We start from the raw sequence: 27,074 nt of genomic DNA on the forward strand, positions 1-27,074 counted from the left end.
AGGTCGGGCGTTATCCAAGTTTTTCTCCTTTTTTTTACCAATATTATTTTTTTATCAGGAAAGTGACGTCTGTATAATTTTGTCATAAGATTCATGCAAGTGTTATAGGCTTCTTCAACGTTAGTAACCCATCGAATGAGTTCCAGGTCAAAAAAAGCAGCTCGTTTTTTAAGGCATCTAAATTTGTTTCAGTAACTGACTGGAAGGAAATGCACTGTTCTTTCTTGTTTTTGAAATAATTTTTTTTTCACCATCGAGTAAATTGGAAGGTGGTCACCGATATCATGTGATAAGACCCTTGCAGTAACATTTCCAGTTTCAAAATTCGTTATGAATAGGTCAAGCAATGTATCATTCTGTTCTGTGATGATATAGTTGGCAAAACAATGACGCTTTCACACCCACCTGAAGCAATTAACATTGTTAAGGCTTTTTGTGACGTAGAATTTGCTAACACGCCTATATTGAAGTCTCCTGCAGATATGAGGTAGTATTGATTGTCAGAAACGAACTGCAAGACCTGTTCAGAGAAAAACAAGACAAAAAAAGAACACTGCCAATGTTACCATTCGGTGGCCTGTAGCACACAGAAAATACATATTTTCCAGAGCGCAACGTCAACATTTCAATATCATCACAGGTTACACAGAAAGAAGAAATTTGTTCACATGGTATAGTTTCTTTTAACAATGACATGACACCGCCCCTGCGACGATTTGTGCGGTGGCATTGATAAGAGGCTATTTTGAGGCCAGCGCCATCATCTTTGCACCACGTTTCTGTCATCATAACAGCATCGAATAGGAACGAGAAACTAGATATAAAAAGATGTACTACATCGGTTTCTTCGTTACCGAGCGAACGAACATTAAAATGAAGACATCTTAACGACGTTTTCTTTTCAGCTACGACAACGGAATTTAAGTCTTGCGGATAAATACAAACATGGGACCCAATTCACAAAGCTTTTTGTTCGTAATTGCTGCTATAGCCATTGGCCAGCCGCCATCGCTAATGATATGTCCAACACCACGATTGGCTGACACCTGCTTCTACGAACAGTTTTAGCGTAAGAACGTTGTTGTGAATTCGGCCCATGATTTTGGGTATTAGCCATTTAGAAAAGAAAAGAAAAAGGCTGTTGCAGTCAAACTGATTCAAGGAGATAGGCTAAGACACAAGGTCTGTATCACTTCGCATCGTTATAGCACGGACGCCATCTGTCTTGCGCAACAAGATCTTGCCGTTTCTATATGCCATGCATATATGCACCCCTTTTGTTTAGCCCTTTCCTTTACTTTGCCCAACAGCTGCCAGTTGTGGTTGGTCATGTTCTATCCACATCCTTCTTCCCTATACACCTGGGAGAACCGGACTGCTCCACCGCAAGAACAAATATACACGCCCTACACTAATGAGCACTGTTGGCGGTCCACTTAATACGCGCCAACGGGTCCAGAGCCAATGGACTCAGCACCACGACCGCAGGACCCAGCTGGACTCCGACAGCGACGACTCGGACAACGAGGGTCGTTCAGAAATAAAGTTCCTCTCTCCCCCTCGGATGAAAATCGAGGCCAGCATTAGCACTATCAAACTGTCTTTTAACGGCTATGGCTGGTGAGGGTACGTCACGCAACTCTCGCGGCGTCTGTCGTCGATACATCTTCGACGACAGACTCCGCGTAATCGCAGACGCATCCGCCGGAAAAGAAAACTACAGTCTGCATCCACCATTCAATATCGGGTGCGTGACGTGCGAGCTTTTTTTCAGTTTCGTTTTTTCTTTTTTTTTTTTTTTTTTAGCTGCACCGAATTTTTAAAAATAGCCTGTGGCAGTAGCACAATTCTAACCCTCGGTCTAAATTACCCGATGAGGCGGCCATTACTTCTACGAGAAATCAAAATTGTTAATTAAATAATTAACATACGACAATGAACGTTTTATTTAATTATTTTACGGCACATGTTTTAATCTACGAATTGTAGTCGATGAGTTCGCAAGACGTATCCACTTGGAACGAATTCTCTAGACAGCACCAGTTAGTTTCAAGATAATTTTCAATGTGTCCGACGAAATGCATTGGTATTCCAGTTACTGTTGTGCTTCAATGGCATTTGTGCATTCCCCGTGTTTTCCCTGAATGCATAAAGCAGCGATTTCTTTAAAAAGGTAACTGGAACGCCAATGCACTTGCAGTTTTCTAGCATTCAACCTCTCTCCGGCGAAATTGACGAGAATAGAGTATAGATAGAATACTTCATCAGTATAGACTGATTTAGCGTTTCTCTTAAAGGCTTTCCTTCGCAGAAGTATATAGCACTTGTTCTCTCAGCTCTCGACGTGTCCGTTATGTATAGGATCGCACCACTAAACTATAGCCACTTTACGCAACTCGCGCGACCTCCGTGGTTGTTTCGGGGTACACCTGCGTGGAAGTTGAATAAGTGTATCGCCAACACTGCGTAACATAGACACTAAAGCACTTGCACTGCTTCGGGGCCGACACGGCACCGATTTTGGTCTGCCGACTGTTGGCGACAGCGTTTTCCTCCTTTTAAACCGTTGGCCACAACGTTTTCCGTCCTGTTACAAACTGCGGTCGTCATCAGTCGGCATACCAAGATCGTTGTCGTGTCGGCGTAGTGTGAATCAGACTTTAGAGCTTATCTTGACTCCCAACAATAATCATCTATCTTGCATGCCTTTAGTTTTTTTTTTTTTTTAATGCCCACGCGCCCAATACATTCATGTTAACCCGCTCGTATCAGCGTGACAACGTTACTGACACGAACGTAGCGAGCGCAGAACGGTAAATAAAGTGTACGCAGGATTGATGACGACTGGTGGACGAGATAAGCCCCGAAAGGTGTAAAAACTTTTTGACGCGATAGGGTTCACCGTCGTAAAGCGGTAAAACCTCGGTGCTATCGCTACAGCGGAAGTTACTTCCCCTCCTGGATTCTAGCTACTTATCATAGAAACAAGCGAAATATAGCGACATATGTCGTACCGTATCGTTGCAAAAATGAAGGGGACAATGAACTGTTTCTCTTAGAGTGACGTCGAGGTTCCGCTGAGGTGGCTCCCCTCCCCCTTTTTTGTCCGGGTTTTTTTTTTTTTTTTTTTCCTCAGCGTCATTTTGGCTTCCCTCTCCAGATAGCTACTTCCTCCTCCTCTGTCTTGAGACATGCTAAGCATACTACAGAAGGACATGTTGCTGGGCAAGTTGGTGTTCGCTTAATGACTTGATGTAGCGATGTAGGCGCAAGGGCATAACCACAAAGAGACACACAGAATACGTCACAGGCACTACTATAAGCGTACTGCGTCGTACGTCGTATATGCGAGCCCCTGCATTTTGCTTTGCCCTGGCACGCTTGTGGCAACCTGTCGTAAATGCAAATTATATATCGGCTACATTTAATGGTGAACTATTAGTTCGAGGCGTCCCGAGAGTGGTGGAGCCAAACGTAGACGTAGACGAGCACCCCCCCCCCCCCCCCCCCTTCTTCTTTCAGCGGCAGCCTGTGGCTAGGGGGAAGGGGCCCAGGAAAACGGGCGGCTCGTCGCGAGCCGGATGACAGCCCTGCCCACGGCAGCGGCCAGTTTTGGCGCCAGTATGCAGATGCTGACGCGTGGCCGCCGCCGAGCACGTGGTTGCGGCGTCTTCTCCTCCTCGCCGACGAAGCGGCGGCGTGCAAAAGCCGACGGCAGCGCCATCGCCGATGCGCTTACCCCCCTCGCCTGCATAAAAGCGTGCGCTGCGCGTCCCACGTGCCATCATCCCCCGCGAGCTTCGTCCGTCTTCTCCGCCGCCGTTCAAGGTGCGCGCACGTTCAGTCTGCAGACGAGCCCCGCTCGAGCCATCCTGCTCACCCAAGGCACCACTCTCTCAGTCACGCACCAGTTGCACCCGCAGCTCGCACCCAGGAGCCGCCTGCAAGTCTCACAGGAGAAGGGTGAGTGCAGGGGTTCGCGCACCCAACCTAACAACTCATCTGCGGCTTCCGATCGTAGCGCAGCATCCAGATCCGAACAGATAGCGGCTCGCTAACTGATTGAGAGCGGGCGCGCACCGGCGAAGGGCCCGCGCATGGTCCCGAAGTCGCGTTTGTCTTCTGGACGCCGGTTCCGGGCCAGCTTGACCCCTCCAGGAATTCGTCCTTGGCCGCAGTGACGCAGACAGCCAGTGTTTTAGTGGCTTATCGGAAGCCGTTGCGCGAGGATGCCTGGCGCCTCGCCGCTCACTCTCCGTCGCGCACTTGACGCTTCCCGTTGGTCAGGAATTCCGGGATGATGGGCGGTCCGCAGCGGAGAGTGCGCGGCCTTGGCTCTCCAAGACCCCCACCACCTCGTGTCCGTTGCTTTCGGTTAGTTAATCGCCACAATGAAAGAAATGCGTCCTTCCACTGCGACTTTTCCGCGGAGATACGAGTGAGCGCGAGGGCGAGATATGCTCGCTTTTCATTTGCATGCTTTGAGGACAAGGCTGCGTTAGCGCTGCGCGCGCGTGTGTGTGTCCGTTGCTTCTCGTAGCCGGCACGCACGCACGCGCGGGCGCCGAGTCACGACGGTCAGATGTCAGCACTCAGTGGAAGCCTTCGCGGCCGGTGTACGGGTATGCGGCCTAGACGGCAGATACTCTTGAATGACGGTCTCTCGCAATAAACCGCGCGGTATATGTTTCTGTTATAGTGTACCGTTTGTGCTCGGCTCATTTTCATGAGGCGGCTTCGTCGCCTATTTCGCATCTAGGCGAAATTACATAAGGTTGCGTGGTTGCGTGTAAATAGAAGCCTTATTGCCGCTGTTCACTTTTGACGATTCATTCGCGGAACATACATGCACCACCGGTTTAAAGCATGATATGCAAGTGGTAACGAAAAATGAAGTAACGTACAAGTGCTGCGCCATGCCTGAACGGCCGTCGGACATGGTGAACGTATTGCCGTGCTCATTTTCTCCTCTGCCTTCAGAGCGCACAATTATCATACAAATGTGCACGGAGACGATATTAGGCGCCGGCCTTCCGGCGCGGCATTTCGCTCCAAGATGTTGGACGCGGAAGCAGCTGTTTTTTCGGTGAAGCGGCGAGACGTCTGCGGAGGTGACTGGCAGTTACCGATTGTCGGGAAAGAGCTAGAGAGACACTGCTGCTGCTTACGTCACACCTTTTCCCCAAATTGCATTTCCTTTCTGTCCACATCCCTGTACCAGTACAGTCCCGTGCCTTGGAACACTCGAGCTGTAGGCAAAGTGTATGACTATGTAACGCTGAGTCGCGGACGATTGTGAGCTACAAGCATGGTGGTTCAGCAGCGTGGCAATGATGGGTATAGTACGTGGATTTGACTAATTTATTCACCGTGGCTTCACGCGACTTTGTCACTTCGAAAACTGGTTGTTCTCGGCAAAAAATGCAACAATCTGCAATGGTTTTGCATGTGCGCAGAGTTAGTCTTTGTGCGTTAAAAAAAATATCGCTTGGAAATTTAGTCCAACAAAGGTAGATAAAACGGAATATTAAACTCGCAAGAACGTCTGAAGCTCCACGAACGAAGGCTACAGAAATCCGTGTACTCTATACCCGTCATTCCCATTGTATAGCTGAACGATCGCAGCGCCAGAGTTCACTCTATAGTGAAAGCGGCTCATGAGGCGTCTCTCAGACGTCTGCATTTTAACATTTAATTCTGGGGTTTTACGTGCCAAAGACACGTTCCGATTTTGAGGCACGCCGTTGTGGGGGAGTACGGATTAATTTCGACCGCCGGAGGTTCTTTAACCAATGCTACACGGGCGTTTTTGCATTTCGTCCCATCGAAATGCGGCCGCCGCGGCCGGGATTCGATCCCGCGCCCTCGGGCTTATATAGCAGCGCAACGCCGAAGCCACTGGGCCACCACGGCGGATACAACGTGTATACAGAGTGTTCAAATTTACGAAATTTTTTAAATCGCCTGTGGCAGGTAGCATAATACTTATCGTTGAGCTGGGTTATTCGAAGAGGCGGACATTAGTAGCACGAGAAATCGAAGCACATATTCAACTAATTAACAAAAATTGACTAATTAGCTTCTTAGTTAATTACTTTACGACGCATATTGAAATCTACTAATTGAAGCCGGTGAGCTTGTCAGGCGTATCCACTTGGAATGCATTTCCAGGATAACACCAGTTTGGAGATATGCGCCATCAAACTCGCCGTAAAAATGCTCTGTTGTTCCACTTACTTCTTTTTTAAACCAAAATGCTGTTTTATACATTGAAGCACAAAAGTAACTGGAACGCCCATGTATTTCGTCCCACACTTTGGGAAATAATATCTCGAAACTGGTGTCATCCTGGAAATTCATTTCAAGTGTATGCGTCTTGCAAACTCACCGGCTACAATTCGTAAATTGCAATATGCGTCGTAAAGTAATTAACCAAGAAGTTAATTAGTCAATTTTTGTTAATTAGTTGAATATGTGTTTCTATTTCTCGTGCTACTCATGTCCGCCTCTTCGAATAACCCAGCTCAACGAGGAGTATTATGCTACCTGCCACAGGCGATTTTTAAAAATTCCGTAAAGCTTAATTTTGAACACCTGGTATAGTAGCTCATTGTAGTTATAACATAGTCACCTGACATATAGCCCTCTCTTGTATCTTCCACTTGCCCTCACCCCGGTGAGGAGTATACAGCAGGCTAGAGATGCGCTCTCCAGGCCGACCTCTCCTACTTTCTCCATTAAAATCTCCTCCTACCCCATGTGAAAGCATGATGTGCACGCTCGTGCTTAGACCTCGTGCTTAGCAGCGCAACTCCAAATCCACTAAGCAACCACGGCAGGTACGCCTACATGCGCAGCGGCCCACGTGAATTCGTTTAACAAATTTATGCTACCAGCCGAGGTGGCGTAGGTAGGGCGCGAGATCGAATCCCGGCCGCGGCGGTCGCATTTCGATGGGAGTGAAATGCAAAATACCCGTCTACCGTGCATTTGATGCACGTTCAAGAACCCCAGGTGAAACAAATTAATCCGGAGTCCCTCACTATACTGCGTGCCTCATAATCTAATCGTGGGGAACGAGGTGGCCCACCAATGTGCTCGAGATTCGTCAACCGAGCGGTGGGTCCCGTCTCTGACCCGGGGGACCTGGTCAGCGAGCCACTCACCACGATACTGCACAACACTATACCGCCTCGCAAGACTGACAAAAACCCCACCTCATCCCAAGCTCACCAAGGAACGAGAAGTCACCTGGCGCCGACTCCAAACGCACGCCTTTCCCAACCCACAAATATACACACACACATTTACCCTGACTTGACATACCCACACTGCTCATTATGTAGGTCCATAGCCTCTTTAAATCATATTCTCGGGGACTGCAGGGAAGACACCCCCCCCCACTAGACCTCCTGGCGCTCCCTCGCCTGAAGCGTGGGAAGCAATACTCCGGGACCCGAGCCTGGAGGTTCAACTTCGGGCCATCGAAAGAGCTGAGGAGGTGGCTGTAAGGCATCACCTGATAGCCATCCCTCACTAAGCCGAATTGACAAAATAAAGTTGTTTCCTCCTCCTAGAATTTATTTTTTAACAAATCTATGCAGGGGCGCGACACGGGGAAGTCTTTAACTAGGGCTAGTTGGTTTTACGAAGTGTGAAACATTTTTCTGCACTGAGAGGCCCGATTTGACGGAAAAACTTATTTCATTGCAACTTACGTTTACACGTGAAGAGATTACGAAGGGCGCGGAAAAACAACCGCACGAGCAGTGCTTATTGCTACTTGAAATGAAAACATGAGACAGGCTGGAAACTGGCTCCGAAACGGGCACAACGCCCGCCTAGCTGAAAGGGAGAAGGATAGCAAGGAGACAGGAAACGAAGACGGGAGGAGGAGGACACTGATAACCGGCGTGTTCAGCATGATATGACAGGTGTAACACGCGCTGTAATGGCGCTGAGCCGTGCTCCCTCAAGGGCTGCAGAAGATAGCGCCAACCTTTCCCTTTCCGAACGAACCACTTACTACACGCGCTGTAAGAGGGAAGAGAGCCAGCGCATGCATAGCACTCGTACCTGCCAGGGGGGGGGGGGGGGGGGGGGGGGGGTTATTCTGTAAGAGTCCACCTAGTGGACTGTCCATTTCGGCCGCCGCTGACTGGCTGCAGCTGTACGAGTGAGCAGGATACAGGTGTCGCCAGCCAGTCTCCTCCTCGCCCGTGCAGCTGCAGCCAATCAGCGATAGCCGAAATGGACAGTCCACTAGATGTATTCTTACAGAATAACCCCTCTGTACATGCTGCTCATCTTCACTGCTCAAAACAGCAACAGAACGGGCACTGCACCAGCACCACTTCTATTGCTATATACGTCGAGCGAGGAAGCTGAATATGATAGGTCAGTAGTAAGCACGGCGCTGTAAGCTTTCTCGCCCTCTGATTATATACATCCGCGAATTGTCAGTTTGGATACCACCGGTGCTCATACATTTCATCCCGTAGGGCGGTAGGTTTCCTAAACGCTTAGGAGTCTCTCACAGGCTATAAATGTGTCCCTCAAAACGTCTTTCCCCAATTCCCGACTGAATATCTAAAAGAGCTAAAGGGACTAATGCCTACAGAGAGCGCGGACGCATATGCCGACAGACAGCGACGTCGTATACCGTCAACCTGTCATCCGAAGACATGGCATTACGCGCCGCAAGTGCAACTACAAAAGCACGAAAGGTAACAGACACGTAGACCCGGCCAGCGTTAGTCTCGTCAGACCACGACGGTGGCTCGGACGTCTTTTTGCGGCGCTGGTGAGGCAGGCCGCTCGAAGCAGGGGGCGTCCTTTCGGCGTAGTTGCATCCGGTGGCGCAATCCTTTCGAATGCGCCGCCCAAGGGGGAAAAAAAAAAAACAGGACGCTTTGTTCCAATAACGACAGCGGCGGCGTCGTCCCCGTTCAGTCGAAGCCGAGAGCACGACCTTGAAGTGGAGAGCAGGGCGTTGCGCAATGTAGGCTTTCCAGGGAGGAGCATCGCGCTAACCTCTTAACCCGGAAGCTGCCACGCGCAATCTCCGCCGCACTCGGGCAGTTGCCCCTGCAGCGATACAGAAAAGAGACACGATTACTTTCTCTCAGTTCTCATTCCATTCTTACCACTCCGAGCGGGCCGGCCGATCCGGTGATAACGAGAGCTGCGCTGCTCGGGCCTGTGGTAAAGCACTGAAGGAATGTAATTGGAGAAGAATCTGAATTATCCCGGCCCACGCATGAACGCTATACTAGCGCCTATGTAAGAACAATGTGTGACGCCTGCCACAAAAAAAAAAAAAAAAAAAAAAAAAAAAAAACCCTTCACATTGCGGATATCGCGCATAAAACTACAGGCATCAGCAGTTCCGTGCGCAAACGCCTCCGACCGTTACCAAAAACGCACTTGTAATAGCACGTGACAGCTTCACAGCACGAAGTTACGGGTTCTACTTCCCGTCCTAGCGGCGGCATTCCGATAGTGGCGCAACGCAAAACAAATCGGTCCAGTAGAGGTTATGGCGTATGTGAAGTGTCAAAAGGGCACTCTAGGGACAAAGGGAACGAACCTTGAAGAAATGTTCTTAATTAAATTCTTGGGTTTTACGTGTCAAAACCACGATATGATTATGAGGCATGCCGTAGTGGGGGACTCCGGGTAAATTATGACCACCTAGTGTCCTTTAACTTGCACCCAAAGCACTGTAAACGGGTGTCTTTGGCATTTCGCCCTAAAGTATTCACACGAAGCCCTCACTATCTCCACCCCAGAGTCTGTTCAGTGTTCACGATATTAGTAGCAAACGAACCATCGGAGATATCATAGGCTTTTGCTGGATTTTGCGCATGCATATCATGGCACAATGTTTATTTGAAAGAAAGTATGGATAGTTAACGTTGCAGAAAAGAGCACACAAAGGAGAAAAGAAATGGGACTACAAAAGCGCTATGATCAGAAACTAAATATTCATCTACATTCCGTTTTGTTCCAGCTATGTTCTTCGAACATAGGAGCAGTTCTTAAACATCCTTGTTCCATACACTGAACAAGGGCCCTTTAATCGTAGAGGGCACGAAGAGGAATTTTTCTTGTTTCCTTTACCATGCCCGCACCGGCCGTCATCTGAGAACGAAACAGATCATCGCTAATCCATCATCGAACAAGCTTGGCAACCTAAAACCAGTACACGCGCGACGAGAAATCGTCTTCGAGTTCAACAAACCACCAAAAAATCAACTTGCGCCAGCTGAAGACAAACTATACGACTGAAACGATACAGCGTACCGCTACAACTGCGTAGCATGACAACCGCTCGAGACAAGTCGGTAACAAATGAAAGTAACCAATTTAAGTTTGCAAGCACTTATCAAACAACCGAGCAATGCACGGCGCATTCTTGCGATCCGACTGAAACGCAGCTTCGTTCTTCTCTTGTCTGCTATGCGGCCACCTTCGTAAGAGCCGCTTCTCAAGCTGGCTGTTCAATATCCAATTTCGACGGCGCGTGACGCGCTATATTTGTGCTATAGCAGCCTGGAGGAGAGGAGAAGCACTAGCGAAAGCCTGTTGTGGAGAATGTAGCAGGGCAGGCCGAGAGCACGGCGGCGTCCTGCCCGCGCTGATGGCGAGCGGGTGATACCCCTCGAGCAATATGAAAGGGAACCAAAAAAAAAAAAAAAATGCCTTCAAAACGCTGTATTGGCTAAACACACATTCCAAGCACAAAAGTGCTGAATACCACTAAATGTTAGAGGGAGATCTACCATTCGAATTCACACATCACGACTCTTTTTTTTTTTTTTTTTTTTGAACTCAATTTCGGTGTTCCCGCTCTTATTGCTTACGACTATACATAAAGGAAGAGCAGTACACAATGCTCAACTTTCAAACTAAAAATTTATTGATGGCCTTCAGGTTAGGGTGCATGTCCGAATGAAATAGCGTGTGAGATTTTACTATGTAGAGGCAAAAAGGTTTGGCCTTCCGGCCTCTCTAACTTTTACCTTTGCAGCAGCTTTTTATACATGCGTCAGTATTTTCTTTTTTACGATATGCATATATTTACCAAAAAGTAACCGCTATAAACATTTACGTAGTAGTTCCGTTTATGCCATCTGCTGAATTCTAGAAAACCCCATGGTGTTAAAACATCCGAAGCCCCACTATACTTAATCCGGGCGCCAGACTTCGTACTAATATATATGCGCATTAAGGCTGCCCCATCGAAGTAAAATAAGAGTGCGCTTGCCAGAGTATATATGCACTGCCGTTGTTCAGACGCTTCGGGTCTCACCTGTCAAGGTCGCCTTTCTGAACGCTTATAAAGCTACGGTCAAAGCTGCATGTTACCTGGACTCAGGCGTTTGGTATTCGCGGATGTGCTTTTTTTCTGGCACGATGGCTTGAGAAACGGAGCATTCATTACAAGAACACGCGCTTCATTTCACTCACGCGCCTTCCGAGAAACCGCTCAAGCCAAGGTGACGTTGGCGCCTTTTGCAAGCAGTAGGCGTAACGAAATGGTACGACTGTAAACGTGTGGAACAAAAAAATAAAAAGGTCAATGTTTTCTCTGCATGAGCTCACCGGCACCAAAGCGGTAACGCTGGCCTCAGGAGCGTCGTGGAAGCGCTTGCCCGGACGGTCGTTCGGAAACCATCAGCCGCGAGGCGGGAACAATTTGCTGGCAAGGTTAAAAGCTAGGGTCAAACAAAATATTGCGTTAGTTATTGCTAAAAAAGAAGTCGGCAACGACTCGATTCCACCGAGTCTCGTGAAGGACCGTAACGTACGAATATGGCAGGAAGAACTTGTCAACGCCACAAGCAACACCAGCCTGTTCATATACCGTGAGCTCTCTCTCTCTCTCTCTCGGCATGATCATTAGCTAAGGGCTCTGTTTTGGCGACACCAAGCAAGAGTTCTCGAGGACCTGAACTACTGAATTGTGAACCCGTGCGGCTGCAGAGCGCTCTGCCCGAGCTCCACTGTAACGTGGTTGACGCAAGGGCCACGCGCTCTTCGCCTCCGTGAGCACAACTTGGCGGTCACAGGAGAAAGCAACACTTTTACGGCTCGCGCATCCGGCACGAGATCAGCGAATAGAGACGCGAAGCATGCAACCAACTTCGGGACACACGGGGCTGCCCGGTCACGTCGTGTTGAACGGCGCCGCGCTTGGCCCATAAACTCTGGGGCCGGCCTAGGCGCGGCGATTCCGTGTGTCAGGCCTGTCAGCCCGGGTGGGGAGGGGGGGGGCATCCATCAGCAGGGCCCGGGCCCTGCGCAGCGGCAGCTGCCGTGAAAGGGTGGGAGAGGTGCTCGACCCGGCGGGCGCGCCGGTCGACCTCCCGTGGGCAGTCGCGCGTCCGTCCAGGGTCGTTGGCCTTGAGGTCTCCCTCCCGCGGCCTTTCCGGGCTGGCCTTGACTCGGCGGCACGCTTTGGTCGCGCTTGTGCAAATGAGCGCCGCCGTCTCTTCGCCCCTGGGCCGTCAGTGTCACTACCGCGATTTGGGCCCGGCGCGACAAGATGCGCTCGTCATGGCTCATTTTCACACCCTTCGGCGCACGTCCGCTTGACCAAAGGGCACGCAGTGCTAGGAAGGCTGAGGTATTCTGTCACGCTTGATTGGAGTATCTTGCTCAATCATTAAAGATGTCCGTCATCAGGCAGTTGTATATAAGCAAAACGTTTAAGCACGCTGCATATCGTATAAGGATTCGCCGGTGGATAGCCAGGATAGGCCATGTCGCCACCAATCATGGGGTAGTTGGCGGCTTCATTTCGAGCCAGGGCGGCTGCGCATTTGTAGAAGAGACGGCGACTAGAGCCCAGCCACTTTTGTACGGTGGGTCCTGCCGTTCTCACATTACCTTCCCCACAGGACACACGCACATATGTACGCAGTGGACCTACGTGTGACGGGTACCGTAGAGTCTGCTTTGGCACGATAGAACGACGAAAGAGGTCGGCAGCTAACGAACTCGAGGCGTATTTCCACGAACCGAAAGCAGACGCATGGACGGCACCACGCGTTTGCTCGAACATTTAGTGACTGCAGATTAATGACCAGGGATGCATGGCGGCGCTTGTATACGCGCGGTCATCTTTCACGAGAGGCTACTGCTGAGAACGCGGTTATTGGCAGGCGTGCCTGTCCTTGCCCGCGCAGCGCTGTCAGATGCTGCTCTCTGGGTCGACCGTGACTGGCCGGCCCGTGAACCAATTGCGCATGTGCGCGGCCCGGCAAGCACTTATACACGCCGGCAAAACGTCCTACCCCACTGACTCTGAGTGCCCCCGGTGTCGACGACGCTAATGTATTTTACTTATAGCTGCAATGCGAAACTCTGGTATATGAACACATTTTAATTCATGTGTACAGTTCTCTTCACAAGTTCCAGGCCAATGTCTGCGTAGCCAGAACTGCCGCTGAGCCCCGTTGCGTTCGAGATGGAAGGGGTCTGTTCTCCCTTCTTTGCTGCATCCGTAACTGCTAGCGCGCTCAGTAATCCGTTGCAAAAGGGGTGGACTTTTTTTTTTCTTACTTCAAAGCTGGCTATGCCTTAGAACGGCATTTATTTGCTAAAGCGAACATGGGGGTCGAATCTGGTCAGGAACCCAGCGGCAAGTGTCCCTCAAAGCGGACATGTATGCATGCGCCAGCAGCGAATCACATCGTCTCTACTCCCCTCTCCTTTCGTATCCTTGTGTCCACATTTCTCGCCTTCGCTTACCTCTGACGCTGGTGCAACTCGGGCGAAGTGTGAGCGATAGGTCAGTGAAGTGATCAATTCAGCCTCTCCTGGTACATCTCGACAGTAGCGCGCACCCACACATAAAGAGGGATGTTGGCGACGAGGTACTTTTGTGTACAAGGTCAGTGAAATACGTCTAACCCCGTTTTCAAACGACCCGTCCCCACATTAGGCTGTTTTGGCGGCTCGTATGTGCGGTCCGTGCCCAGGGCGTGCTTTTTATTGCTGTAGGGCTCCTCTTCTTCGTGCCGGTGGCATTTGTAAGCAAAGTATTTCTTGTAGCACAGAGGGATAAATGGCAGGAGCTTGCATTCTTCGACTGGTCAAATATACCGAAACTGCGCTTTCCTTTTTACTTGGCGCCTGCTGTGCCGACGACTCTGTTCGGGCATCCGTGAACCGGTGCGGAGAACGGAACCCCATGACGCCTGCAGCATAGTGTTTTTATGTATCTATGCCTGCAGTGTTGCAGCCGAGCTTTCCTCTAGCGCTTTCTTTTTCCAACCTTCTTTGGTTACATCGCTGGCGAAACGGCCAGATGCGTATCTCAACTTTTCCTAGCTCGGAAAAAAAAAAAAAAAGCTCTCCTGTCGGATGGTTCGCACCACAGCCAATCTCTCATCTTGGTTGCGCTATTCGGTGCGCGCTCCGCGGCTATCGGCCCACCACGCTTCCGCCTGCGGGGCTCGGCGGCCGCCATGGATTGCACTCATCAGGACTTCCCCCTAATCGTTCTTCTGATCTGGAACGCGCCCTTCGCGAGCGAGCCTCCTAATTGGCCAAGGACACACTCTTCCTTTCATGCATCGCAACCCCCCCCCCCCCCTCCCTCCCGCTCCTAAATTTCCGCCGACATTTACCCCATTCAAGTGTATACGCCATATCAAGCGCTGCTCTCACTGAGTATACGATCAACGTGCTCGGTTAAATCGGACGGAGGATGTTATCCATCTTCTGCAGACGGCGACAGTGTTTTAGTGGCACGAGCATCGAGTGACACTCTTGTTTCTTGCGCCGCAAATCCGGTTCACCTCCTGAGACGACCGGGGACGAAATGCAAAATAATTCAGAAAAAAAATAGAAAAACAATAGTACAGTACAAAATTCATGGGTTTCATTATAGATATGATAGCAGAGCATAAGTTTAGTTACAAGTTGAGTTACTGAAGTGTCTGGAATAATTAGAATTAATTAGAAATCACTGATTGCCGCACACCAAAGCACAGCATCGTAGACTTTAGAGACTCGCCACGTGAGCACGACTTTAACGAAATTCCTGGAAACCCGGAAGTAGAAAACGGAATTGCGTCACTAATGATGTCATACACAAGAAGGTGGCATGATATTTAATCGGCTAATTAATGGGAAAACAGTTGGCTGGCATAGACTGAACATGTCTAGCAGAGCGGATGTGACGTCACTCCCTCCTCTCGCGCTTCTCTTCCGGCGGGCACCTGGGCCGCTATTTTGTAGCGATGCCTTTCCGATGCTAATGCCTTTTCGCGCTTGGTCATTGGTCAGAGCGACGGTCCGCTCATGTTATCAACGGGATCAGCCGGCCGTGAGCGGTGGATGATAAGACTAGTATAGAATAAAGCATAACGCATCGCTACAAAATACCGGCCCTGCTCGCTCGCTTGCTCGCAACAGCTGCGCGCGCGCGCTCGTTACATGCTCTGACGTCAGCACCGGAGAGAGTGCGTAAGGTGCGCTTCGTGCGCCGCTCGCAAGGGGGTACGCTCCGCCAGGTGGCGCGCTGCGCTTCCTCCTCGCCCGCATATCGTGCCAGGGGAAAGACGTTCGCTCGCTTGCTCCTCCGAGTTCGGTTCGTGCGTTGCGTTCGCCATGGAGGTCGACGAGGAAGCCGCCGAGCCAAGCCTACCCACAAGAAGACCTGCAGACGATGGTTCTCTGTCTGTGTCGTTCTGTCAAAACATTCACACACAACGTTAACCTAAATAACACCAACGCCGGGGTGCGAGTGCCACTAAGAGACACCTAAGTCAAAGATATAGGTCGCCTACTTTTTTCATGCATCTGTTTTTTGCGCGGTTTCGTTTCCATAGGTTCCTAAATAGCGCGTACCCATAATCTTGTTGCAGACTGACCGCGCTGTGACCAAGCCAACAATCTGAATTTCGTTGTTGCGGCTACTGGGCATGTTATTCGTTGCCTCTAGTTTCACTGTCATGGGAAACGAAGACAGGTGTTCTGTCTGCGCCGAGACACGGCTCTCCGTGCCAGCTGCCGACGCATATGCCGTGCAGGCACGTGTCGTGTCAGTGTAGCTGAACCCGAAGGCAGACCCGCGTGTCATTCGCCTCACATACAGCAATTGTTTGCACCGTAATGACAGCCGTTCGCCTCACTCGCGGGAAGCACCCGCTACGATCTTATACGTGTCACCAAAACAGACGGATTTTGCCGGTCGTAATGGCCACATTCGGCCCGAGGAAACCGGGATGGTAGACATGCGAGTCATATTCCTTCTCCCCTCTCCTACTCATCTTGCTGTACGACTCGCACAATATTTCTGTGTAAGAGCGCATTAAAAATAAGTACGCCTGCCCACAAAGTTTAGTGATGCGAGGACTACGAAAAGGCGCAAGTACTACGCGGCCTTTAAACGGCAGCTTTACGGAAGAACTGTTTGTGTTCTTTTTCTTTTGTACAATTACAATAAAACCCTCATTTAGTATAGCACCGTATCCCCGTATTTCTGGCGCCCTGTGGGTTCTGTTTCCGCTACACTGTACCTTATATTATTCGAATTACACGAGAATGGCGAAATCGTTTTGCCTGGCATCCACTGAAGTAGCTTTCAGTAGGTTCGTTGCAATGAAATTAAAATCTATGAACTGTTGATGGTCTAGAGGTAATTACCTAAAGGTTTACAGCTGTCACTCGGCAATTAAATAAAAAAAAGTCGCAGTTTCGCCCGAAAGGCAAAGCATCAGTTGCGACAGCAAATTAGTAGAGAGGTATACGGAGTAAGGATAGTAGTTTTATGGTCTGCATAAACTTGGACCCATTCGCTTACTAACTGAATTAGCAAGCATGGTGTCAGCGCGCACAAGCAAACATGAATAGCTCACACTCGATGACCGCAGATGACCACTGTCAAAACGCTGGCGTGAGCAAGCGCTGCAGTAGCAGCGACCGAAGGTTCATGTGGTCTATCGCTTCAGCGGAAACTGAGCGGCGAAAGTACAGCGCATACAAAGGTAAGACCCGTGTGGAGATCGCTTTCAAGATACGGTGTGCGCGACAGCCCGCCGCCGCGCAAAGTACAAGTACGTAGTTGGTGGCAGAGTAGAAGCCGCGCCCCCTCCCTCCCGCGCTGCCTCCCGGCTTTCCTCCTTTCGCGTGGGAGATTGAGTCGCCAGTTCCACTTGCGCGTCGCAAGATGCGCATTTGGTACCGCAGCTGAACGTAGCCTCGCCTCCCTCCCATCCTCCCACGGCCTTTGGCACGACGGAAGACTTCGCGTTTGCTCTCCGCCGTGCGGTCGCTCTCCGTGAAAGCGCGCGTCCCTCGCGCGCTTTCATTCGAACATATAGCATACGGCGCGCGGCGACGATTATATCGCCGTTGGACTTTATAGGGAACCTCACGGCGACGGCGGAAATGCGCTCGGAGTGTCCATATAATTGCTATCGCAATAAAAGTCGCAGTTTCGCCCGAAAGGCGAAGCATCGATTGCGATAGCAAATTAGTGGACAACTATACGAAGTAAGGAGTTTTATCGGCTGTATAAACTTGCAAACATAGGCATATTAACTAAATTGACAAGCATGGTGTCACGCGAGCACAAGAAAACATGAACACATTTCACTCGATGACCGGGTAAACTCGCTGTCAAAGCGCAGGTATGAGGAAACGCGGCAGCAGCAGCGAGCGAATTGACCTTCGTGCAGCCGCTCACATCAACGCGAACTAAGCCGCGAAAACACAGCGAAGGGCGGACTCTGTCCCCGTCACAAAGGGCTTTCACAATACAGCGGTCGCCCGTGCCGCCCGGAGTAGAACGCTCCTATAGTTTTGGTGTGTGAAACCCCAGAGTTTAATTTTACCATCAGAACCAGCAGGCATTATAGAGGGTAACATACTTGTTGCAGTGAGAAAATACGCATACGAAACACGCAGGACGAGCGTCAGCGCTATTCCTGTGCCTCTTTGATTCATATATCTCAAGGTAGCGATGTTCGCTTCACTGGAAAGGTTGACGCAGTCACACTAAACAGCCCTGCGTGCAAGAAATATATTGCCGCATGATCGATATAGTTTGGCCAGTTTGTAAGGTAACATACTCATTGACGTACATTTTGCAGCGCGAAAATACACAAACGCGTGGACGAGACAGCGTTGGAACTGTGTGTCTCGCCTGTATGCATTCGTCTGCGCCGTTTCGCGCTGCAACAACCATGTTACTGATGTTACCAATGTTACCCTCTTGCCCACTCGCCCAACCTATCGATCGTGCGCCATTATAGAGGGGATCGTTATCATCAAACGAAATGGCGGTGATATTCAATGGACACATGTTGCAGATAATCGGACGCCACTTGATCTTTGTGAATCAGGCATGGGTCGTCGATCTCGCGGCGACAAAGACTTCTGGAGAGGCAACCATATCCGTTCTCGCAATCAACGGCATTCACAATGAGTGAGGGCCGCCCCCTTGATACAATCGATACCGCACGATCTGCTCTGTGAGAAAACGCATCGACAAACAAAGCGCGAGGTATACGAAACTCCTATAGGTGTGCACGACACAAAGGTGAACGAAAAACAACCGGTGACAAAGAAAGCACGCCCGTCCTATGTGTGACATGCGTTGGTCGACTTGGCCGTTGCGTTCGGTAGCGGGAACGCGCGGAAAATCTGAGGGAGCCGCATATACCTATTATACCGTTTGATTTCTTTTTCATTTTTTTTAATTAGAAATATTTTTTTTATAAAGAGGCTCTTGTTATAGCACTGTTCAACATCGCCCGTGAAAGTTGGCGCTGACTTTTGAAATGCATTTATAGAGGCGGAAATTATTTGCGTGAGGAATCGCGATGTCCAGGTAGCTAATTAAATATTCACAAATCAGCTTTTTTATATCATGTACATTATCACACATGTTCAAATTGCTAAATTGAAGCCGAGCAGCCGTGAGTTCATGTCTGCTTAGCAAAAATCCTAACAGCAGCAGCACTTTCGAAAAATCGGTCCTTAATTGAACTGTGCTACATATTTAAGCAAATTTCGGGGACGGATGTCTTTGAAGTGATGCTATTCGCGACTCCCAGTAAAGGCTCGTCACCTAGCGGCCACGCCGAGAAAAAGCCGATCCAGGTTCAAGCTTGAAGTGAAAGAGGGTCTCCTATCACGTCACGCGCTGAATGCCTCGTATAGTTCTCAAATCGTCGCGATGTCACCGCGCACCAGCCCGAAAATAAAAAAAAAAAAAAAAAAAAAAAAAAAAGACGGATGTCGAAAGACTTTCGTTGAATACTATTATGCGTGTCAGACGACCATGGTTATTTCATCACCCCCCCCCCCCCTCCCGAAAAAAGCAGACGACGCGCATCGGCGAGCGACTTTGATAAGAAACTTCCGCATTGGGAAAAGGTGACTGATACTATACCGGTTTGGTTCGAAACACTTCACTCAGGACGACTTTTCTTCCCAGCGAGCAGTGCATTTCTTTATCATTATATTTTATTTCAAATATCTTGCTGGCATTTCAAATCGCGGAGTGTACTTTGTTTAGGCAGGCGCTGTAAAATTAGTGCTGTACGCTTGCTTAAGCTTTATTTGGTTTTCTTAATTTATAGTTCTCTATCCCAGCATTAGTGTTGCTGATGATTTAAGCAGAAGGAATAGTTTCGCTTATGTACTTTTGTCTGCAGGCACGGTAGCAGGAATAACTACCTCGGAAGGTCTGATGTAGATCATGACACATGTTATGGCGCGAGGCGACATATCGTTTTCATAGCATGCTTTTGTTTAGCGGTGCAAGCAGAAGATGCTGCTTTCACATTCAACGCGTTGAGTTGTCAGTTTATTCGCAAGCAAGAAATTTAGAAGCACCAGCAAACAGCGCTCGTTACAGCTTTGGAGCATGTAAGCGCAGTGCATGTAAGCGCAGTGTTTGTCGTCTCTCTCTGTCCTTGTACTTCGCACTGTACGTCGTTTTTACCATGTAAACTTGCCCACAGCGCCCATAAGTTTGCTTTCCGACACTGTGCACACAGCTAAATTACATTACAACTGATTCAATTCGTTTCCAAGTCATGCATTTACACTAATACAAGTGACTTTGCCAATAGAAAACCCTCGTTAAATTTTGGAAACCTGTTGGAATAAACTCAGCTTGAAGCAGACGCGACTTCACTACTACTTGTTTTCAACTGCGCAATTTCAACATCTGCCCCAAGGTGAATAATTAAAGAGTTAATTATAGTGAATATTTTATTAGCTACCTGGACATTGTGATTTCTCATGCAGGTTATTTCCGCCTCTCTCAGAAATCCACATGACTTTGTCATTTGTATATATGCAATTTCATATAACATAATAAGAGGGAAATAGACGTTACAGTGCTATCTTTCACAGGAGAGTTTCGAAATCGAGCTTGAATATATATATAATCTCGGATATAGTATAGTGTAGTTGCCTGGCGAGCCACGTTCGCACGTATATGCGAATGTATTCCCAGCTTTCGAGGAACGGCATAACCTTGAAAAGATATCCGCAACAGCGAGCGCGTGAGATTTCCCAAGCTTTCGTGATACAAGGAAAAAAAAAAAAAAAAGTGTCGATTCCGACGTCAATGAGCGTTCCGTATCGTTACTCACAAAATAGTTGGAGTATCTTGAATGATACTGTTTTTTTTTTTTTTCTTTCTTTTTTTTTCGTTCGTTGATGCACGTTTATAATTTCGACTTTTCACCACCACCAATAAACATTACGGTTGCTACTCAGCACTTGCGTTAGTCGCTTGCTTCAATATATCCTGTTGCAAACTGTTTCTTTCATTACTCGGTGTCCCAAGCCTAGTCTACGCCTACTTTTATACGTATAAGAATTGGGATGGCGCACCATGCACGCTCGTTCACTTTGCGCGAGCTACCTGTTATACGATTCTATGCACATTAAGGCGAAAGCCTTATGTCTCATCGTTCAGTCGACCTTCAAAGTCCTTGAGCGAAAACGCGTCGACGACACGAAAGGTACAAAAACTATCATCATCAAATCCCTATATATGTGCAACAGTTGTGATGGTGTGCGGGTCAGCATCGTACACCCGTAAGCAAGCAAGATGGATGATACAGCGAATAAGGAGAACGACTAAGCGAATTAAGAGGGATGTGTCGGCACTTGGGCTTTCGCCTTCAAGTCGTCTTAGGGATAACATAAGAGACCGTGTGATGTTTTTTTTTTTACGCTTATTTTGTTCTTTTTTATTTCTTCTTCTCCATCTGTGTGTGTGTGTGTGTGTGTGTGTGTGTGTGTGTGTTGTGTGTGCGTGAAATTCAGTTGCGAGCCATGCTCAACTCTGTGTGGGGGTCTATAATGGTACCTTTTCGGCAACATGTTTTCCCATGCTCTCGTAACGTTAATAAACAGTGTTTGCATGGGTACGATGGCGGAAGGATGGGGCGGGGAGACTAGCAAAGAGTGATCCATACACGTGGAGACCTAAGCAAGCAAAATTGCGTGCCACCACTTGAAACCGGGTGACCTGCGAATATAGCATGGAGGAGAGTTGAGCATGGCTCGCAACTGAATTTCCCGCACGTGCCGTCGCGAGTAATAACATCGACCTACTGAACGTTGTCTAATAGCCTATATTTAAGAAATGACACCTTAAACAAAAATATTCCGTAGCGCATATTGCTTTAGACGTCATTTCAAGAAAAGCGAAGGGATTCACCTGAGCTTGCTTGATGGTAGTACATTGCAATCACATCTTAAGCAGCATGCAAAGTCGGCGATTATGTGACGTGTACTTTCTTCTGGGTTGCTGTTCTCGACACTCCAGAATTCCGCCATACTCCTATTGTCAAATTCGGCACCTCTCTGAAGCGCCGATAGGCTGGCAGGGCGGTTGGCAGGGCGTTTTCTCCAATTGGCTCAAAATACACAGCTGGCAAAATTTTACACTGTACAGAAACGCACACCTGGTGCCCCTATATCATTGTTTTCTGATTAAAAGTGCTGTTTTCACTTTTAACATTGGTCCCACCCGTTGCCCTGCAGGTCGCCGCCGTACGTAACCAGGCTCGAAGATGACATCGCCGCTGACCTTGGGAGTGCTCTGCGTGTGCCTCATGGTAGGTGCCTGTATATACGCGTTGCATGGACTGCGGATAAGGAAGCCCCGCGCATAATTGCGTGTGCACGTGCCGATGAAGTCGGGCGATAACGGGCGTTCAAGACTCCCACGCCCACCGTTGCCGGGCTATACTCTTCGCCTGGCGCCTTGCGCTCAGCACGAAGTTGTTTACCGTCTAAACGTATATACTGCCCTCATCACACATATAGCTCGTTGCGGACTCGGGAGAAATGAAAACGCAAAACAAGGACGAAGCGCGCAAATGGGAACCGCCTGCAATCGGGACACCAGACTCGCTCGCTGAGCCAGGCGCTGCAATAAACAAAAAAAACCTACCTGGCAGGCCGCACTACGGGAAAACACCATGGGCGATACGATGTCTCCCGAGGCCGGAGTTTCCTTGCGAGACCGTCTAGACGATTGTGTACATGCACACTTTGCACACGTCAGCCTCGGGAGAACAAAGAAAAAAAAAAAAAAGGGGGGGGGGGGGGTACAAAATAGTTTTTACGTAGTACACGCAGCCGCATCGGCGGTCAATTATTTGAGATTCACGTTAAGAAAAGGCCACGCGGTTAACAAAGTTTCTGCGTCAGGGTGCGATTAGAACGCACTTGGAAGTCGGTTGGCCACGAGGTCTCGAATGCGCCGCGGCGGCTTCGGTGACTTCGGAGCATTCTGCTGCTGAGCACGAGGTCGCCGGTTCGACTCCTGATCGCGGCGGCCGCATTCCGATGGGGGCTGCGTCTAATTCGCGCCTTGCAGTATAGCAGCTCTACAGTAGATAAGGCACCGCGTAAGACAAGAACAAAGTGGGACCTTTTCCTTCCCACCCATCTGATCCTCGCTTTTTTTTCCCGTTCGCTACTGTCGCCGAGCCGCGTGGTACATGTAAGCTGCGCACAGTGTGCTGACGCAACTTCGTTCGCGTCGTTGAGCGCGATTGCAATCGAGCGCCCCAGTGAAGTGCGGTGGCGTGCGTGCGACGCTTTTCTCTGGCTGCGACAGCTCGGCGACCTTCCCGCGGGGGCGCATGTTTGTCGGCGAGAAACAGCGGAATGTTACACGCGGCATACTTTACCACCGACGGTATACATCTTGCACGCACGTACAACGCGCGCGCGTTCCGACGATCGAGGCATGATACGGAGCTGCGCGCATCAAGGTTTCTTTGACGCCGCGAAGTGTCTCAAGATGTTACATTGTGCGTCTAAATACGCCACGATTAGTACACCGCCACCCGAAAACAGTAGGTGTCCCTACGTCTTGGGACTTCCACGTAGCGTGCTCAACAGTATACTTCTCAGTGCATTTTCATCTTGCGAGATATATGCGTTCGGACCAGTTTTATATATGTAGCGCAGTCCGAACAAGCATGACTGCCGTCGAAATTTTTGAATGCACAATATGACCGTGTGTGCCCGATAGGAGTTGTCTCGACGCCCGTGCATCCGAACGCGGCGTGAAGAACCCCGCCACTACAAAAATGTGCGCCATGGAACATTCCTAAAGCAGTAGAAGTGCCTCTATAGGTACCGTGCCAAACCTCTTCCCCAACTTGCCTCCTGGAATCGACGGCAGGACCTTCGGTCCGGGAATATATTCGCGACGTTTCGTCCTCTCGCCGTTAGCCCGCGGCCGTATGGAAGGAAGTCGCGAAAGGCGCTTCTCCGATAGCGCGGCGGCAAAGCACGTGGGCGAGCGAGTGCATGCTTTGTGCGGCGAGACGACGCGTCGGCAGCTCGGGCAGGGTCGCTACCTCGGGCAGTCCCACGCTATCGCTAAGAAGCTTTTGCTTTTGTTTTTCGCCCTTAGTGCTAAAATGTGCGCATGGTAGACCAGGCAGCCGCCGCGCAGGTTTCTTTTTCCCGCTTTGACGTTTCTTCGCCTTGCAGCTCGGCAGACCGTGCGTCGCTGTTACACCTCATCAGTTCCGACTCTCGCGAAGAACCCCTATAGACAATGGTTTAAGGCAGGCTTCCGGGGGCGCGCAGTCACGCTTGGCCGATGTCCCGAGCACCTGTATACATGTATAGTCTCAACCGTACAGGCAAAGTAACTGTGAACGATTCGTCAGGCGCTTCCATAAGTTAGAATAAGATACGCGCGTCCCCTTTTCTTCCTTATTTTTTTTTTTACTTGCAATAATGAAGAAATCTCGTGCTACAATTTTCCTACCAATGTGGATTGTAGTATTCGCTTCAGTATACGAAACGCAGCCCGTCAGAATACGGATGACACGACATTGAATGGAATTCATGACCCCGTGAACAGGGCCAAAAAGAACTCTTTGACATTTCCTCAGCAAGAGCTAGCAGCTGAGGTCTGGCGGACGCGGAAGAACACCCTGCACCACAACGGTGCATGTGCACATACTGCCACCACGTGAAAGGTGATAGATAGAACACCAAGTGCGGAATATCCTAAGGATACCATCCAATTTCTTTGTCGAATATGAAAAGAGAGACCGCGAACGCTGTCCTCAAATATTCGCATGTTCATAATTTCCCCTCCCTGATTTCAGATTGGCACCGCGTGGACCTTCCGGCTGCCGCAGTCTTGCACTGGTCCACAGGACTGCCTCCATGACGAATGCTGCGTTGTCGGTGAGTGCGACGCCAGAGTGCTTAGTGCGCGCAACATGTACGAGTACGCCATGGTTAATACACCGCAGCAACTTCCCTGTAGGAGTCAACGTAACCACGCCGATTCTGGGCGACTGTAACTACATGTACGCCGCCTCCAACCAAATGTCGTGAAAGACGCAAGACGCTTGCGTGAAAGACGCAAGGACACAGAAAAAGAACCCGTGACTGTGCCGACTCGTGTTCTTTTCTTCGTCCTCGTATCTTTCCCGTTCTATGCAAGATGCAAGCCATCAGAACGGGCCTCAGGCGTGACACGAAATCCCCATCTCATGGTTGTGACGCTGCCCAACGTTATACTCTAATTAGATGTCAAATACGGCGCGCATCTAACTCGGATGTCGCGCTGCAGCAAGCTGACAGACGCAACTTCAATCTGACAACGTTGCCTCTGGCAGCATACTGTATCACAATACGGTGTAAACAAAGGTCTCAATGTGCGTAGAGGGCTAAACGTGGTGCAAAAGTTGTCTTGCGCAAGTAATATTGATTTCTATCCATAATATCTCATGGCTCTCTGAACTATAGAAGGAAAAAAAAAGTTCATATAGTTGAAACAGTTCACGGCGTATAGGACTGCCCGAAACAGATGGGGCACAAGAAACGGCAGACCCGAGTGCTCATGTAGCCCGTGCTTTCTTGTCATGTTTTTGCCAATCCTTACTTAAAGATCTGCCCTCTTTTCTAGTTCATATAGGTACTGTGACACACCCTTTGAACGAGGCGCCAACGCCGGGCCAAATTCCAAAGCCGACTTATCAGCTTCCGAAAATAACCCAACGAAAGCACGGACAATTAATAGGAGGCCTTCTGGTGCGCCAGCGAACGCCGGTTGTGGTCCAAAGAACGAGTCAGAGCAGAGTTGTCAAAACACAACAAAATATGTTCTTCAAACAAGGCAGTTGCATACACACATATACACTTCGACTAGGCACATCATAATGCAATTCAGATAGGTGTTAAAAAAATTGTGGAAAATAATTAACGACATGCACTAAGAGTCCAACACGTACAGTACCGAATGAATACGAATACGAACAAGTGTCCAATTGTATTTACCCGTGCTGGTCTTGAGCCAGACGATCTCGGCGTAGCTCGAGGCAATTAAATCTCGAAGAAGGAACTTCCGGAAATGCAGACGCTCGAGGAACTCGTTGGATAGCTTGCCGGGGAATCTACTTCTTCCGCAGACGGCCAGTCTTCACGTCACATCTCTTCACCGGCGCGGTCTAATACCCCTCTGATTTCCGCACGGCGCTTTTATCGCCTTCGCCTGCGTTTCTCGAACTTTCTGATGGAGTCGGGCTCCCATATATACATAGCATGCAATGGCAATTTTCTAGACATTTCTCGCGTTTTCGGCCGCGGCCGCTGAAACGTCTTCGAGGAGGGTGGCGACTCATCCGTTGGCGCACGCTTGGCCTGTCGCACTCCTTTCTCTCTCTCGCCGCATATGTCAGGGTCTGAGAGGGTGCTTCGGCGCGCGCCCTCTCTCTCCTCTCGGCGCGCGCTTTGGTTATGCGCACTTTTGTGAGAGTACTGTGGCAAGTAGTCTGTTTTGCAGACCCAAGACTATATTGTGTGAACTTACGACACAAGCGAGATAGTAGAATCTGTGTCGTTGTCAGCTTGTGCGTTTGTATCCTCACTCCGTTTAGAGCTCACACTTAACCATGCGACCACAAAAGATGTCCGGAACAATTCTTTTTTTTTTTCTCCCTCCACTATGTATTCTGCGAAACTTGCATGACCATCTTGAAGCAACTGCAACCTCTCGAACGGCTGCGTCGTTCCATGTGCGTCGTGCATTTTAATACTTTCCAATTTCAAGCCAAGTGCATGCATATCATGTAGCTAAAGAAGTCAATTCATTGCTCATGTGTTATACTCAAATACAGTCGACGCCCGTTAATTCGACCCTTGCGGGACCGCATGATCTGGTCGAATTGACAGCGGCGAAATTAACAATTTCAAACCTTTTTTATTGCTTGAATAGCCTGTTATGTCATTTTCTTTCTTGCTCTTGAAGAACGACTCAAACCACCGTGAGGCGAAAAGCGCCATCTTTAAACGCTGCCTCAGCGTGACACGACACGAAACAAGCGGGAACGACCGCTTCACGGGCGGTAGGAGCGTCAGCCACTAAAAGATAAAAATAAATTTAAATAAAACAGCTTCAGGTGAATAGCACTGTCTGCTGAATTAATTGCGTGGTCTAATTAACCGGAGCGGCATGTTTTCAAGTTCGAGCTAAACGAGTTTTCCTTCAATAGCAATGATTGGTTTTTCGCCGGGGCTTTGCAGTGCGTTCGAATTAAGCG

The 27,074-nt window shown here is 49.3% G+C and overlaps 1 protein-coding gene across 1 annotated transcript in view; it reads left to right on the top strand.

Annotated features, from left to right (window-relative positions):
* The first annotated feature begins 3,777 nt into the window (after positions 1-3,777).
* LOC119460697 (astakine) overlaps positions 3,778-27,074 on the top strand; it is a 32,962-nt gene continuing 9,665 nt past the window's right edge. Inside the window, exons 1-3 of the mRNA XM_037721756.2 lie at positions 3,778-3,963; positions 22,033-22,106; positions 24,633-24,714. Coding sequence (XP_037577684.1) covers positions 22,062-22,106; positions 24,633-24,714 — 127 coding nt within the window. The 5' untranslated portion in view covers positions 3,778-3,963; positions 22,033-22,061. The remainder of the gene's footprint in view (positions 3,964-22,032; positions 22,107-24,632; positions 24,715-27,074) is intronic.

This window comes from Dermacentor silvarum, chromosome 1 (genome assembly GCF_013339745.2).
Source record: "Dermacentor silvarum isolate Dsil-2018 chromosome 1, BIME_Dsil_1.4, whole genome shotgun sequence".
Lineage (NCBI taxonomy): Eukaryota > Metazoa > Arthropoda > Arachnida > Ixodida > Ixodidae > Dermacentor > Dermacentor silvarum.